The 17046-nt window shown below is 33.4% G+C and overlaps 3 protein-coding genes across 5 annotated transcripts in view; 1 reads left to right on the forward strand and 2 right to left on the reverse strand.

The window, feature by feature from the left end:
• The window catches only part of LOC115440665 (calcium-binding mitochondrial carrier protein Aralar1), a 29114-nt gene extending 25878 nt beyond the window's left edge, over positions 1–3236 (forward strand). For 2 of the 3 annotated variants that reach the window (XM_030165073.2, XM_030165071.2), the window contains exon 14: positions 37–3236. In XM_030165073.2, coding sequence (XP_030020933.1) covers positions 37–202 — 166 coding nt within the window. In that variant the 3' untranslated portion in view covers positions 203–3236. The remainder of the gene's footprint in view (positions 1–36) is intronic. The other variant, XM_030165072.2, reaches the window with a different exon arrangement.
• A 568-nt stretch (positions 3237–3804) lies between these two features.
• LOC115440668 (ubiquitin thioesterase OTU1) lies at positions 3805–10014 on the reverse strand. The gene is made up of 4 exons (XM_030165076.2): positions 9474–10014; positions 8754–8926; positions 7374–7532; positions 3805–6528 (listed from the first exon to the last, which is right to left on the reverse strand). Exons 1-4 carry the CDS (start codon positions 9871–9873, stop codon positions 6319–6321), a joined length of 942 nt encoding a protein of 313 aa, XP_030020936.1. The 5' UTR covers positions 9874–10014; the 3' UTR covers positions 3805–6318.
• Positions 10015–11434: 1420 nt separating this feature from the next.
• LOC115440685 (tolloid-like protein 1) overlaps positions 11435–17046 on the reverse strand; it is a 96712-nt gene continuing 91100 nt past the window's right edge. Inside the window, exons 13-20 of the mRNA XM_030165096.2 lie at positions 16350–16555; positions 15986–16158; positions 15409–15537; positions 14771–14997; positions 13913–14027; positions 13490–13670; positions 13002–13252; positions 11435–12823 (exon numbers count right to left, since the gene is read on the reverse strand). Of these exons, the coding sequence (XP_030020956.2) occupies positions 12581–12823; positions 13002–13252; positions 13490–13670; positions 13913–14027; positions 14771–14997; positions 15409–15537; positions 15986–16158; positions 16350–16555 (1525 nt within the window). The 3' untranslated portion in view covers positions 11435–12580. The remainder of the gene's footprint in view (positions 12824–13001; positions 13253–13489; positions 13671–13912; positions 14028–14770; positions 14998–15408; positions 15538–15985; positions 16159–16349; positions 16556–17046) is intronic.

The following is a 17046-nucleotide window of genomic DNA, read 5'->3' on the forward strand; positions in this document are numbered from 1 at the left end:
ATACACCGAAGCTCTACATAATATCTTTAATTACAGTCGCCCAGCCGGTTCTGAGCTACACGTGGCCACCTCGATCGAAGAGTCCGTGAAGAAGCCGCATCACATCGGCGGCTACCAAGTGGCCCTGCCGGTCCTCACCGGCCTTGAAACCAAGTTCGGCATCTCGCTACCCAGGTTCTCATTCGCCAAGCCAGCGCAGTAAACTAGATATACGCGTGACTAGGACCCAAGAAGTGTTGGTAATTATCGATACAAGATGTTTGCATATAAAATCTGCTTAATCGATTTGCTGATATAATCGCTATAAAAAGGTATTCAAGTACAAACGTCTCATAAAATATCGATATCGACTTGACCGGCCCTAGTTGCGCCAGTGTAGGTAGCACCGCATATCGACAATGAACGTCGGATAAATCCTCGTATAAATTCGCATCGAATTAGCACTTTTCTATGGATGAATAGACGATCGACGTCTTGTACAGTATCAATTAAAAAGTTGTGCTCTGGAGTGAGCTAGTTGATAGAATGCTAAATTCTCGCAGATTTGGTCATTGGTTTTATCTGCTAATTTGCAGACTCGAATCTTGAGTGCATTAGTGGGTCATTAAGAGAATTGCCATTCGATATAACTAATATTTAATATTATAATATCGATAATTACTAAATCAGCACGAAATCGATCAAAACTACGAGAAAAAGCAGATTTGTGAATTATAAAGTAAGTGTAAAGTGACAAATCATGGAAATTATAAAATATCTCTAGTCGATAAATGAAACTATGAACGGACCCTTGTAGAAATATAATAATGTTCGAATGTTTTCGACGTAACACTATTGATTAAATCATGGATATATAAATGAAAAGATAAAAAAAAATAAAAAAAAAAACCTAGTCGGTTGGAAAGTTAACAGCAAAGAAAAGATGTTTTTTTTTTCAATTGAAAATGTCACACTTGATAAAATTTATATTGAGTTAACTGGTTATTTATATTTAGTACATGATTTATACACTTATGATTTGTAGACATTGATAGTCATTTTATATTTACTTGTTTTCCAAATCAAAAAATATTAATTGTTGATTATTATTTTTTACAAGTTTTATGAAAATTATTTTAATTTCGATGAGAATTTATCTTGATAGCAAATTATAATTTGTTTACAAATTAAATAAAGATTTCCTACTAACAAATCTATAAGATATAAGCTAATAGTGATGTGAAATTATCGATAGAATCATCGACGAATTCTGTAACTAGTTTAAAGAGTTTTATAATGTAAAATTGTACAGATAAAAATATATCATTGAGAAAACTAATCAGCAACAAGAAGATTATTAGAGATCAATAGTTAGGTAGAAAATAAATTATAAAAAGAAATATATTTAAAAATATGTACCTATATCTTTACCTCCACGCTTGGATACGTCCAGTTTCGAAATTAATAGCTTGAATATAAATCTCACGCACGCAATCTTCCACAACATAAATAAAAACTATATTATTTAACGCTGCCATAATATATGCTGGCTCCCTTATTTATAGACTTTTTTATCTAGCGACGGAGCATTGCTATGATAACAAGTCTGTTTCTCAGTGCTGACGGCATGGCAGCCTTCTCAGTGCGTTGACATAAACCGTTGTGATTGGCTAATATTGAGATACAACTTGAATCTAGTTGGCTATCACAAAAACAAAGCTGAACAAACAGCAAGCTGTCAGATAAACAAAGCTGAAAAACAGACTTGTTATCACAGCAATGCTCCGTCCTTCGATAAAAAACGTCTATGAATAAGGGAGTGAAACTATACTACATTTATTGATAAAAATTCTAGCCCCAATATAATCTATATTTTAATACAGCGCTTGATTAAAAGTATTGAACTTGTTTAATGAATCATAAACCGGCAACTTTATATGTCACTTTTATTCAGTGACGTCGGAAAATTATGCCGTTTTTTAAAAAAGATTCTATATCATATATTCAGGAGCATATCATACTATGAATATAAAAAAATATTAATAAATCTGCAGTAGAGATTAATATCATTCATATGGAGCTGTGTTAATAAGCATGAGATGTTTAACTGCCAAAGCATTGTGTTTATCTGATGTATGCAATTAAAAAAGTAATTGTCATTTAGTTATAAGAACTGAAAAGCAATTATATTTTCGTTTTGTAGCAATATGCCTGTTTCGATGCAATATATTAGTTGCTCACGCAAATTATACAAGACATGTGTACAAACGTATTTAAATTTTGATATAGTGTATTATGCCGTGTGGGTCACAAAGGACCTTTTGTACCTATATGCTTTTCACTACTTCAAAATACTTTTAACGAATTTTAAGCTCTGCACTATAATACACTATTTCGAATATTGTACAGCAATTAATAGCTTGGGTCAATTTGGACCCACACGGAGTCAATTGAGTCACGAAATGCGGATTATAATTTTTTTTTTTGTGATTGACACGAAATATTTTGTGTATTCATGTCCAGCGTATGAGTGAATTAGTGTATTACATTTTTGTGTATTATGCAGTAAAAAGGCTCGATAAGTATAATCGAATGTTATCAGTAAATTTTTATGCCCGCGCAAAAAATTATAGGAATTATAAAAGACAGAGCTGTATGCTTTTTTTTCACAATGACAACCTTTTAAATTGACGACACAAAATCAAATTTCCACATAAAAAAAAAATCATATGCCCACAAAATATGATTAACTAATTTATTCTTTTAACTTCTGAAAATGGCGCGCTACCTTCATTCTCATTCTAGAACTGCACTATTACTAGTATTTTATGCCCAAACTCTTGCATAAAGACAAATCGTCACTGTTTTGTTTAGGGAAATTAGTGACGTTGTTTAGTTGATTTGTGGTTGTAATAAAAGAACCTGAGTGATTTTTGAACTAGTTATGGCATTTTTGATGGACAAAAGAAAGAAATCAACAGTTAGACTCAGCATACAATCGTAGCATTTTATCGATTACAAAGAATATCGATATCAAATCGATGACCCGTAAAAATGTTTCTATCAAAAATGCCATTGGACTGTAACTTATACGAAATTTGTGATAAAATCTCAAATAGAGCCAACTTGTGCACAATCGCTTCAGTGAAGTTGTGTGACAACGCAGTGATACATCAAGTTGTACTAAGTAAGAGAACCGACGTGAATATTTATTGATATTGTACATTTTTTGTGTTAAAAATAAATCGAATAAAACATACTGTGTTTTTGTAGCCCTGTTTGAAATGTTCTTCTATGTGTAATCTACTTCTTGGTTTAGCAGTATACTTCAGCCCGAGTCGACGAGGTTTCTGGGTTCGATATAGTGAGTAGTAAAAAGATTTTCATTGAAATTGACCATTGTAATAGGAAATGTATGTAGGTGCATACATTTTTTTTGTCCCACATAAAAAAAAAACTGATTTTTTCTCTGAGAAGGTAAGTTTTTTAGCATATGGGTCTAATACTGTACGACGGCAGCGTATGAGCTGTATGAGGTCTTGGTTGCAATACCAGGTCGGGAAAAGTGATAAAGGATTTACTCTATTCAGTACAAGCCCGGAGTCTGTAATTTGTGGCCGATATGGCGACAGGCTTGCCCTCTATCACGTCATGGGACGAAATACAAACGGCGGACATTGGGTGCACCTGTTGCTTCTCTGCTTGAAGCAACGTCCCTTCGGGGGATAAAAATAGATTGACCTGTCATTTTGCAACTCGACAGTTTCTATTTGACATAATTTCAACAAAGAAAGAAAATTAAAGATTTATTAGAAATACCAAACAAAATATTTAACTAGTATTTATTCTCCATTTATCAACGTGGACCGCTTAGGTAATGAAAAAATAATATATGTAACAAATGATATACGATTCAGCATAGCGTATTTCAATAGAATTTATAGACTGTAAACAAATATTCAATATTTCACATTGAGCTTTCTTATAGTGTTTCAATCAGTTTGTCCTTTCACATACTTAAATTTTTCCTTAAAATCATATTGCATATGGTCTACATTGTAATATTGAAATACGGTAGATATAAATGTAATATGTCTGTGTCAATAAACACCAAACAAAACAGCAATACGAGAGAGCAAGATACATTTTTGGAAACCAATTCATTTATTTAGGAGTTTTTGTGACAATTTTATTAGCTTAGAATAATTCATGGCATATATAACATTTGTATCTGCATTTTCTATGCTTGTTTACATAGTTTTTTATAGTAGTTATATTACATGGACCTAAAAATATACAAAATAAATAGTACTCAAACCAAGCGTTACTAACAAAGTTAAGTTGTTAATAAATGTGATTTTGCTAAATAAGTAGGTCATTTTTCACAATATCAACAAAATACTCTTTTGCATTTTATCGATAAGTTAAGATAAAACCGATCGATAAGTTAAAAAAAAATAATATAAGACAAAACCCCATCCCTAGACATGTTATCGTTTCTTTTGAGTGTATAAATTGTCTTTAATTAGTAGTTTCATTTAGTTAATTGCGAAAAATGTCAAGGCGGTTTTGTCAGAACATCAGGAAACAAAAAAAAAATATTACCAAAAAACGAATATGTAAACATAAATAAAAATGTTTAAATATTAGCAATTTCCCACTAGTTAGGGTCTAAAATTGCACTGTTATAATTAGGCACAGCTAACCAAAGTGGTCTAAGTGCAATTTCTAAAAAAATACTTTTGTATCAAATCTAGCTGCCCATAGCAACAATAAATAAAATAATTAAATATGATGATAATGATAGGTCATGGGGTTCTTCTTGCCTCATTGTATACTAGGATATAAGAAATTCCGAAACAAATCAAACAATTTGATTTAAAGAATATTTTTAATAAAAAACATATCTCAACACTCCAATATATTGTCAGTGACCTAACTCTGCATACAAGCCTTTGAATAATGTGAAAAATGACCTGAACGTGAAAAAAATACGTTAAAAATCCTAAAAAATTAAACTAGAGTTAATAAACTAGTCGTGTCCACTTGTAAATATTACTATCAACAATGTAATAGTTGGTAATTGACCATAACATTACCTATTTATATTAAGTCAGTACAAATATAATCTTGGTCGCGGGTCACACTGACTGATTTGTCGCGACTAGTGAAAAAAAATAAGTCTTGTACAGTCAGCCGCATAAATATCTAAACAAATTTAAAACTACAAATCAATTAGTGAGCCATAAAGTAGATAGCTCTTACTTTATTTTTGTGAAAAAAAAAATGTAAACAGAAAAGGGTACAGGCGATTTGAAGTTTTTAATTTGTTCAGCTATTTATGTAAGTAACTGTACACCAGCCCCGATTAAAGCAGTCTATGTGACCTACACTTAACACCCTTCACAATAAAGGCATGAGAATTCTATTTTATTATTAATGCACCTTCGGATTTTAGAAGTAAGGCAATACGTGGATATTTGCAAAATATACGGGAAAATTTGAGCGCCATGTCGACGAGGATCAGTATTTGAGTGTGTCGTTAACTTTTCAAGATTCGGATCAACGACTTAAAGACCTTAATTATTAATGAACAATGGTGAAGCAGATAAGCAAGCTTCTATAGCAAATGTTATTGCTCATATAAATTTAGGTCATAAGAACCTATCTGACAGTGATTCTAAATATGAAGAAATACTTAAAAAAATCATCATCAACCGCACGATGTCCACTGCTGATGATAATGATGATGTTTAATTAAAAGAATACTAAAAGAAAATAATTACGCAATTTTGTTGAATGAAAAATATGTCAACACAATATACAATTATTTTATAATGTAACACTAAAGTGACATGGACGGCAAAATTAAATACGAATCCAAAAGCTGGCAAAATCTAGATATAACACTTTGTCAGTCTGGTTCTCATGACCTTAACTTATATTTACACCTTAATCAACTTAGTTTCTATTCGCTTTATGATCCCTTCAATTAAACAATTTTGCCGTGCCTTAATAAAAAAAAATGCCCTAAGTAGGTAGTTAGTTATGGTTGCAGTGAAAATACTTTATCGAAATCTCATAATTTTAATAGACAAATTATAGAAATGAATATATTCCTATTTCAATAATCTCTTACTGCATTTTGATGAGTATTTCTATATTTAGATGTATATTTTAGGAACAAGTTTTCATTAACTATTCAGACACAACCACATCCTACTTACGGCTTTGACAAACTAGCTTATAAATAACTGATGAACCAAACACTGAGCATAAGGACACGACTTTTAAAAATAAAACATACAATAATGAACCTAATTGGGGTGTAAATATTCGCTAAACTTCCCCGAAACTCGTGTGGTGAGTCTCTTTCGCGTGTTTCTGCGCCTCCACTTGTCCGGTTAGGAACTTGTCGCACACCATACATTTTAACGTGAACTTATTGAGGTCCGTGAACTGTCTGGATGACTTCGCCTCGTGGGCCAACTGTTCAGCCTCGAGGAAAACCTCCATGTCCTCCGAGGGGAATATAGTTTGTATACCACCCTGAAAAAAAGAATATTAAATGTAATATGAACAAAAACAATTGGTTTGGCAACTAATAAAGAGTATTTTTTTTTAATGTGTGTTTTTTCCTTAGATTAATATTAAAGTTTATAAGAATGACACAAAGACAGGAACTTAGTTGTCAACAAAATATTTTTTTATAGGTGCGTTATTATGCTTAGCGTTTTATTGATATTTAGTTTGTTCCAAATGTACTTATTAATTTTACATGTATGTTTCAAGTAATTTATTTAAATGATTTTTTTAAGAAGATAAGTACATACTTATACGTGCAGATGACCTTGACATTTAATAAATTACTAGCTGACTCGACAAACGTTGTCCCGTCCTACCTATGAATTTGCAGCGCGCATTCTGTCAATCGCTGACAGTTATTTCAAACAATTGACAGTTATATAAAATTAATATTTTCATTGAGTTTTCTTAAATTTTCTAATTTTCCGCGCAATATTTTGTTGTTTTTCTTTCATAAGAACCTTCTACTTACAATAACAAACACAACAAAAAAAATTTTGTAAAATCGGTCAAGACAAGGGAAATAGGGATTAAATTTTATATATATGATTAAACCCATTTTTTGTGTTTTGCCATCTTTTTGTTTTGATAGAAGTAGATACTATGTAATGCTGCATTTCTTTTTATATGCTTGAGCAAATATATTAAATATAATAGGGAAATACTTAATATGAATATTTAGTAAAATCATTAACAATTTAGTGCACAAGAATATGCAAAGACATGGTGTGATACAAGTTTCTTTGTAACAAACATTTCCTTTCCTTACTAAACTGTAAACATTAGTTTTTATGACACATAATACTTACATCAGACTGCTCCAAATACAAAGGGTCATAATGGACCCCGTCAAATAAAAGGAACACCCTTTGTCCATAGTTTTTGTCTTCACCAAATCTGTTTATGATTGCATTTGAGGTATCCACTACATCCATCTCTAAACCATAAAATCTTGACAATATTGCTACCTGAAAATAAAATACAAAGTTCTTTTTCTTTTTTTTTTTTTAATGTCTCTTATCTACACAATAAACCTTATAAAAATACAATAAACAAACTATATTACAACTGTAAAAGTATTAATAATAAAAAATAATGTATTCCTTCATTTAAATAACTGTACCCTTTCGTTTATTTAACATTTTGATGCACTTTTTTCCCTTGACATCAATACATTATGTTCATAACTTTGGCTTGACATGTGACAAAACTGATAAAGTATCATAAATATTACATGAGTTGTCTGTATAATAAATATGTTTACATCTCTGAATATAGGTCATACAAATATCAAAGAAATATAATAAACAGATATGACAAAGTTAAGAAGATAAATACCAAAATATCAATTTTATTATAGTCCAATGAGATTATGTATAAAAATACAAGTGCTGTATTTTATACTACACACTGCTTGAACATAGGCTTTCTCTATTGTCAGGAGTTTGGGAGTTCATCATGCTGGTCCAGTGCAAATTGGCAAACTTCACATATTTGAAATTCTTATGGTGAATATTTTGTTATATTGGTAAATAATTGATAATACAATTGTGGGATTTGTTGTTAACAAACAATGTTAACTTAGACCTAATTATTTAAAAATTTGATGTAATTTATAATAATTAAAATATACATCTATATATTTAGCACAAATTTATTCATGTCCCATATAAGTGATTGTAAATTCTCATCTATACTAGTATATAAAGCTGAAGAGTTTGTTTTGTTTTGTTTTAATGTCCATACCTCAGGAAGTACTAAACCAATATCGATTTATATCCCTGATAGGAAACTACATTATTCCTGAGTGCTATAGCTTACTTTTTATCCTGGAAAAGTATTTAAAAGTATATTGGCAAAACTTATTCACGCGGCTGAGTCGCAAGCACATGCTAGTGAGAAGCAAAGTTCTTTAACCACATAACACAAACAAATAGAATCGTTGTTTCAATTATGCACTATTAATATTAATTAACTAGTAAAGTTTATTAAATATTATCTATAACTTTGATAGCAAATTCAATTTCATAACAAACATATAGATTTCAATGAGAATCTCAGGTTGAAATTTGATAATTCTCATTCTCTTTGTTTTATAAAATTTTTACCCTGATCTAATGTTTTTGCTAATTAATTGTCGAAATTACTGATAAACAATGGAAGCAATAATAAAAAGAACAAACTAATACCTCTATTGCACCACCCCAAGAGCTTGGCTGCTGTATCCAATTACAATACTCTGAATTAGGTTTGCCGAGCATGGCTTCGTTGTATGTTTCTGGGTCTCCCGCGACTTCTACAGCTATAATTTGTCTCATCAGTGAGTGTACTGATGTGTCCACATTGCCGTTTAATACAAAACCTGAAAATGTACATTATAATGATGTTTTAATTTTTATTGATTTATGTAATTAATATTTAATTAGCAACATGATGCAAGTATATGTTGTGATAGATTAGTTAACTCTAAAAACCTAGTCAAAGTCTAGACTGAAAATAAAAATGTATTGCATGTATATCAACTATTAGCTCTGACAAATACACCACAGTTAAAGCCAAAAGATTTAATGTCTGTTGAAAACCACATATCAAACCACTGCAGCCACTAACTGCATTTCATATACCTGTATATACATTATACACCTCAGTAATTAAAGTTTTATTATTTACATACTACAATATTTTTTAAATGAGGCAAGAATGCCGAGATTTAGAGCAAATGTCTCACATTTTGTGCAATCAGCACTTCAGAATATTGACAAATATTGATTACTAATTCACATTACAAATTAAAGTTAATAAACTGTGCATATATTTTTCCTATAACAAACAACTGATAAATAGAATAGAACTTAGATACAATAAAGGTGAAAAAAGTCATTGCAGTAACAATGACACTAACAACTCACCTATACTAGTAAACAAACAAGAATTATCAGATGGTACAACTTTCTTCATAAGGATGCCTGGTCGACATGGGCCTATTGTCTCGTGCGAGGCAACACCGTTCTCCACAGGCTTCGGATCAGGGTTCGTGACGGCCGCCGGCGCTGGCTGCGGCGCTGATGCCTTCTCCTCCACGATCAAAGTCTCACCAGTTTTCAACCCAACCTCACTCAACGTTTTATGGTCATTACTTATATCCAACGCCTTCGGAGGAAAGCCACAAAGCACACACACTCTCTCCACGCTAACGTCTGATATACTCGATAAAAACATTTTTAATTCACCCACAGTACTTTCAGAGGTCAAATCTTTTAAAACTTGTTGACCATTTTTACTTTTCACTTTAAACGCTAACGCAGACATTTTTTTTATAGTTTTTTGCTAGGTATTGCACAATTTTTGTGATGCTTATTATTTAGGTCAGAAGACGCAAGAATTGAAATGAAACAAATAAATTATGTGCGCTTGACTTTTTCTTTTTGAAATGACAAAACAATTAAGTGACGTTTACTGTCATGTCATTGTTGTTGACATTTTAATTGTTGCCAATTAAAAAGAAAATTTGTTTGAAGAATTAACAAAGAATAACGTTCCATACAACCGTACAAGTTGCGTAGGTACCTATGCCGTTTAGTAAGATCTGGAATAGACTTTCCTTTTAAACCAATAATAAATTCCACAAGAATAAAAGCCTTACTAATAATAAAAATTAACAGAACTGACTCTTGTCTAAAAATAAACTAGATCTACATTACGAGTTTATTTCAAGTTTGCCATTATTAAATTTGGCGGTAGATTTAAAACTTCAATTGGTTTAATGAAATCCCTCGGAACCTTAGATAAAAGAAAGTATCTCACAACTCACATGGAAATGTATGTACTGAGTCCATCGGCAGACCAACATAACAAACAAAAAAATGTTGCCTCACCATACGTGTCATAACTCTATACTAGATACAGGATTATTGCCCTAACAATCAAAATTTATATTCGTAACAACTTGTATTATGTTATTCATATACAATCATTTCTTTAACGTAGTGATTACTGATTACATTCTTAGTAGTTTTATGGATACCGGCCGCTTTTGACAGGTTCGCCTAGAAATCTTTAGAGGAAGCTTATGTTCATCAGGGGACTTCATGTGGCTGATGATGTTGATGATTATAGGTAGATGTTAAGCACACTTAAACATATAAAATGTGTGCTGTATAGAGCATTTGCTCTTTTATCTTTTATTGATCATACAATGCGCAACTTTTATAAGTATATTTACTTAATAAAAGTTTGTTGTGGACAAAAGCTGATACAGGCAAGTTATACATTTATATCGGAACCTAAACGACTAGTTGCCAGACTTCAAGACACGTTGAACTTATTCTGCGTAAAACGGACCGTCAATAACTAATAAAAAAGGCTTGTGCAAATTTCTAACCATCATTTCTCTAATGAAATCTAGATGGTTTTTAGTTTGAATAACTTCGTGAATCACTCTAGGTAAGGTTTCTTTGGCAAGGATTTGTGACTGGTGTAGGTAATCTAAGATAATGTTTAGAGTCGTCTTCTAAATGTTCAGCAACTGCACAGTTAGTAGAGCTTCGAAGTAGTAGTAGTATAAATGCTGTAGTCTTGAAAACGACGGGAATAAAAACTAAAAAACCGCGGTTAAATCCGAAATCTCGTTTTATTTCGATGTCTAAATTAATATGAAAAATCAAAAAACCATAGATAGTTAAACAAATGCATAGGTTTATAACGGTTTTGCACTAGATTGAAACGTCTCTAGCATTAAGTACATATTATTTAACACGCTAGGCTTGGGTCCCGCGCTGGCGTTGCCCGCTTGGAACACATCATGTGTGTGCCTGGGCCGCAGTCAAAGTATTAATGATAGGTATTAGGTACTTATAAAATCAAACAAGACTGATTTTTCATTGGATTTTAATAAAAATAACATTCCTAAGTATAAATATTTAAGTTACAAAACACTAGCTTATTATACACTATGGCGTTAATAGTAACTAAGTATCCGTTTGGCACGTATCTAATTATATACGAACATTTTGAGTATTATGCGACTTAGTTTGAGTATTGACTATTGGCGCCTAATCATTCTTAAGGCGGAAGGTCGAGCCCTTAGGTCTTGTTATGATTTCCTTGACAGTGTTTCGAGGTGCTTTGAGTTTCCTCCCTTTTCAAAGAAATAAGCAAAGTATTTAAAATCCAGTTTTAAAGATTTATTAAGTACAAATGCATAAAGACTTTTTTAGTAAATGTTGTACCTATTTGATGTAAGGAATGTTTCCTTTGCTTAAAGAAAAACGAATTATTTAATTTCGGTATAGTAGGCAAGTAATTGTATTAATTCACTGAGTATTCTTACATCTAATATACAATGTACTGGAGTATTGAATTTCTGATATGGAATTGAACACCTAACATTAAGAATGAGCTATACTTCACAGTAATCTTAAACTTACATATTGTCTCAGTATTATTTAATAACTTGTGCTATATTTAATATAACTCCTATTACAAACAAATTTGAGTATGTGTGCGTTTTATTAAAAGAAACACCTAAGTATTTGATTTGATTCTGACTATTCTGATCTTTTCATTTATAACACAATAATTATTCTTAATTATTATGATTCTCTTTGGTTAAAACAGGCGAATATAAAAAATGTTTATGTGAAACTTATACGTTTCGCTACGTGAGTTTCTTTGGTAACCACACTTTAAGTAATAAATCTAAGCTAGACTAGGAATATTCATTTATTTACATATTTGTCAGTCGCAAATAATGAGATTAAACGTAAGATTACGACCGCATTGTAACAAAACTGAATTTCCTTAAGTATCCCAATTCCTCAATATTGCAAACAAAATAGCAAAATGTCATTCCAAAATCAAAAATTGAACCGACTCACATTTAAAATAAGAATAATATTTTGAATATGGCAACACATTTAAGTGGTCCGATTTACAAGGGTTCTCTGGCGTGTCGGTGCAGGCGCGCGCGGCGGTGCGGCGCGTGCGGCGGCAGGCGCGGCCGGCGTCACGCGCCGCGTCACGCGCCGCGCCGCACGAACCGCGCCGCCGGCGCGCGCAGCCCGCGCCGCCCCACCACCAGCGGCGGCATGCGCTCGTCCTCCTCCTCGCCCTCGTATTCACCACCCTCTAAACTGTCCTCTTCACTCCATGTGGGTTTCACCATTTGGTAGGATGCGGAGAAACCTTTGAAGACTAGGGAGTCGTCTGTCCGGAATCTTACTAACAATGCTTCTGATGTTGAGACGATTTCTGGTGGCATCTGGGGATCAGAAAATAGACAGTGCAAATGTTAAAGAAGCAATGTTAAGAACAGCCGATAGGATTGATAATTCGGATTTGTCGTGTACGAATACCGTTATTGAAGTTAATCCAAGAAACCGAGCTTAGGATAAATTTAGTTTCATTGATACATCAACATTCATTTCTTACTTTCTTACCTTAGTTCCACAAAACGTGCCATAATTCCCACCACTGCCTTCCAAGCCCCCAAAGACTTGGACGTAATCATATCTGCAGTTGGCCTCTCTTTCCAGTTCGAAGGTCAGGAAGGTGAGTCTTACGAAATGGTTGGGAGGCGCCTCAATGTTCCAGTCGCAGTCAGCTCGTGACTCGTAGGAATTGTCTCCGTAACGGGCGTGGGAGTAGAGATGTTTCACTGCCTCTGTTGCTGCTAGGTAGCCGCCACAGGCTGGGTAGAAAGAAAAAAGAACGTTTTAAATGCCCAAATAGGTAGAAGCAACATTCAAGATTACAATTTTTTTTATGAATTCTGAATGATTGGTGACTATTCAGAGGGCATATCTACAATTAAAACTTAGTCTTATCATCATTAATAAACATAAAATCTAAATTGCTCTTAGGCACCTATCTATCTTCTGATCTAGTCACGGAACAATTTACAAAATGTTTCAAATATAAGAATTACCCGTGGAGTGCGTAGCGAGGAATCCCTTTCTCTGCACGGAACCATCAGATTTGAACACGACGTACATCTGGTTCTGAGACGCGACCACCGGGTGTGGTAGCTTGCTACCACAGAACATTCCTAATGTCTTCTCATCTGCAGAGGCGCCATCATATATGGTCACGTGATCGTATGCACATTCCTGTAAATTTGGAATTAAACAGTAGACAAAATTAAATTTGATATTTAGACATTGGAAGTAGATCTTCAGTTTTTCATAAATTTAAATTGAAATTTAGCTTACGTTGTGTTTTAAATTCTGAAATGCAGCTCTACATTTGAGGGGATATTTTTATCGTTTTAAAGTCATCAAATAATTTTGTATAAAATTATAAAACAGAGTATCTATTACCAACTTTTCTAAATTTTAAACTATCAGCGTACCTGATGAGGCTCCAGCTCAAAAACATTGAAGATCAATTTGATCCGATGTCCCGGGGTGGTAGAGAATTGCCACACACAGTCTTTGCGAGCAGGATACGCCGCTGGGTAATTAGGACTGTGAATTAAACGATGCTATTAAGTTATTTATTACTGATTAATTTTTTAGAAAACTTTTGTAGTTTTTAATTGTCTAAAATACAGAGACCGTATTGAATTGAGTACGTGCCTACTATAATACTGTATTGGTTCATACCATTTTGTCACGCATTTAGGTCATTTATCTAGATTATTCTATTCAGCCATTTGTCATTATTTTGGCAAAATTTCCTGCGTCATCTCCAGAATGGGAAACGTCAATTTAAAAGTAAGACGTCATAATTCTTTTACAGGGTAAAATAAAATTTCGTTATTGTCTCCAAGCAATTTATTGGCCTTCAACTATACAGCATCAACAAGCAACTACATAATACAGTGAAATTGTATTTCAAATGAACATTACCAAGTACAAGGGAAATGTTAATTCAGTTTTACAAACCGCTCTCTTCATTGAATCTGATTTTCAGTAACGATGCCAAATACTATGTTCAGAACAATAACAAGCAATACTATAACGATTACAGTAACTAATGTCAGACGTTTGTAATTTGAAACGAATTATTTAGAACAGTCTACACATGAAATCTTATTTTAATAGAATCGTTCAACCTCGTCAAAAGACTTAAAAATGTAATACTGTCTTGTAGGTAGTAGTGTTTTTAATTGATACCAAACAACATTCATAATACTCGGTATATGACTGCTTTAACACATATCTAATACAATTATATAAATAGCAAAATGGACCTAAATCAATATTACCTAAATATGGTGCCATGGGGCAGAGTGACGTCATGCTTGCAGCCTCCCTCCTTGCAATCGTGTTTGTTAGGATGCAGCGTGAAGCCACTATGGCATGCACACTCATAACCTCCCAGAGTATTGTGGCATTCATGCTGACACCCTCCGTTGTTCTCAGCACATTCGTCCACGTCTATGTAGTAGACTGCTGCGAATCCTGAGCGATGCACTGAACCATCTGATGTGAACTGAAAAGGATTAGTTCTGGATAAATTTTAGGGATCTTCGTCGGAGGTTGGATGAAACATTAGAGGTAGATCTATGGGTAGACTTTAATATTACATGACATATAGGAATATTATTTTGGAATAAAAAATAAAAGATGAAGGAGAAGGAGATGACAACAATTTGTAAATCAGTCTTATGAGGCATAACATCTATTTATATAATTAAACAGTAATCTAGTGTGTCCGTACATTGAATCAAAAGTATATACCTAATATAAAATACAGAGATGACAAAAGAAGAATAATAGAACACAAATCAGCGATTTTTAGAATTCTTTTCTGTTTGTATTTCTGTTTATTTGCTTGTATAAAAATTATGACAATATCATGGAATTTTGAATTATATTGGTGTCGGTTATCATAGCTACTTACTTGAACTCTGAGGACAGACCCGTCTGACGTCACAGGAGGTGGTAACGCCGTGCCGCAGAACGCTCCGTGACGGCGCAATATCTCCGCTCCCAGTTTGGAGTGGACCGTGACACTGTCGTATTCACATTCCTGGAACGTTTGTGAAAACATTTGGGTGTTTTTAAGAAGTACGTAAACACAAAAAGTGGAGAATGGACTTGGATAAAATTAGACACATGAATTATGTCATAAACAGACAAGGATTAGGAAATTAAAGTCACTAATTTCACTATGCTTCCAAGACTCATGACAATGTAGTTGATGGCCACGGATATTCTCCACTCACTACAATCGGATTTTTTTACCTTTGATCTTGAATAAAAAATTTACACACATAGGATCGATGGGGACTTTTGACTTTTTATTGGTAATGACATATTTAACGTCTATAATAATTTTCAGCTCTATGCGAATTTTTCCTAACTTTAATGTTAATTTAACTGGACTGTCAGCTAAAACATGATCTTATCATTATCAATAGTCTATGCATCTTCTAAACTCTAATCTACATACAAATAACAACGGATCATACATTTACCTGCTGATACATATTATTCCCCTCCAGATCAAAGTGGGTGAAGTTCAAAGTGATTCTGTGTTGTGGGGGCGCTACTATCTCCCAGAGGCAGTTCTTGGATGGGGGGTACAGCTCGGGGAATGAAGGTGACGTTATTGTTCCATTGGGGCCGTAGAGAGCGCCTCCGCAGGCGTCTGGAACACACAAGATCAGTTGTGAAGTTTAAAAAGGATGTTAAAATATTATATACATTTAATTTCTGAATTGATAAAACTATCTAATGACTATTTTAATTTTAACAGCAACTCTATGTATAGTCTAGAGATAACGGTACCCCCTTAATAACTGTTTGTACTTTAAAATAGTCATCAAAGCTACTACTCACTTTCACATTTCTTCCCATCGGAGTGCAATTCATACCCGATGTCACACGCACACTCATACCCTCCTAGAGTGTTGACACACGAGTGACTGCAGCCGTGCTCGATGGAGGCGCATTCATCGAACTCCTTCATGAAGGTCGCTGAGAAGCCTGCCTTCTGCACCGTGCTGTCTGACTCAAAGATCACTAGCAGGGTGTTTGATGTCGACCTAAGAATTATTTTGATTAGGATAGTATAAGCTAGATATTTAGCAGTGGTTAAAAGGTGCTTTGAAAATTTCAAAAGGGAAGCCCATAACATGTCCGTAGGTTCTAATATGCATGAATGCAGTCCGAAAATCGTTCTAATGACAATTAGATTTTACATAATTACAAAATTACTACCGCGCTGAGGTCTCGGATTCGAATAAAGAAAGATAGTGACTTTTTTTAATTTAAAATCAGGACCCGTTTTGTTACCTCCGAGCCTCCGAAAATACGTAGAGTCGTCCTGCACCAGATTTCTCTCCGCTCTTACCAAATTAAAGTTGAATTATTTTGAGGGTACTTTAACAAATTTAATTAAACAATCAAACAATGTTACTTTAAGGCTATTGACGAAGTTCTAAATTGGAATAACTCCTTTGTGAAGATTACGCTATTGGTTAGGCGCGTCTTTTCTGAAAGGCTTTGTACTTCCGGTATCGGAGCAAGTTAATGT

This window comes from Manduca sexta, chromosome 20 (assembly GCF_014839805.1).
Source record: "Manduca sexta isolate Smith_Timp_Sample1 chromosome 20, JHU_Msex_v1.0, whole genome shotgun sequence".
Taxonomy (NCBI): Eukaryota; Metazoa; Arthropoda; class Insecta; order Lepidoptera; family Sphingidae; genus Manduca; species Manduca sexta.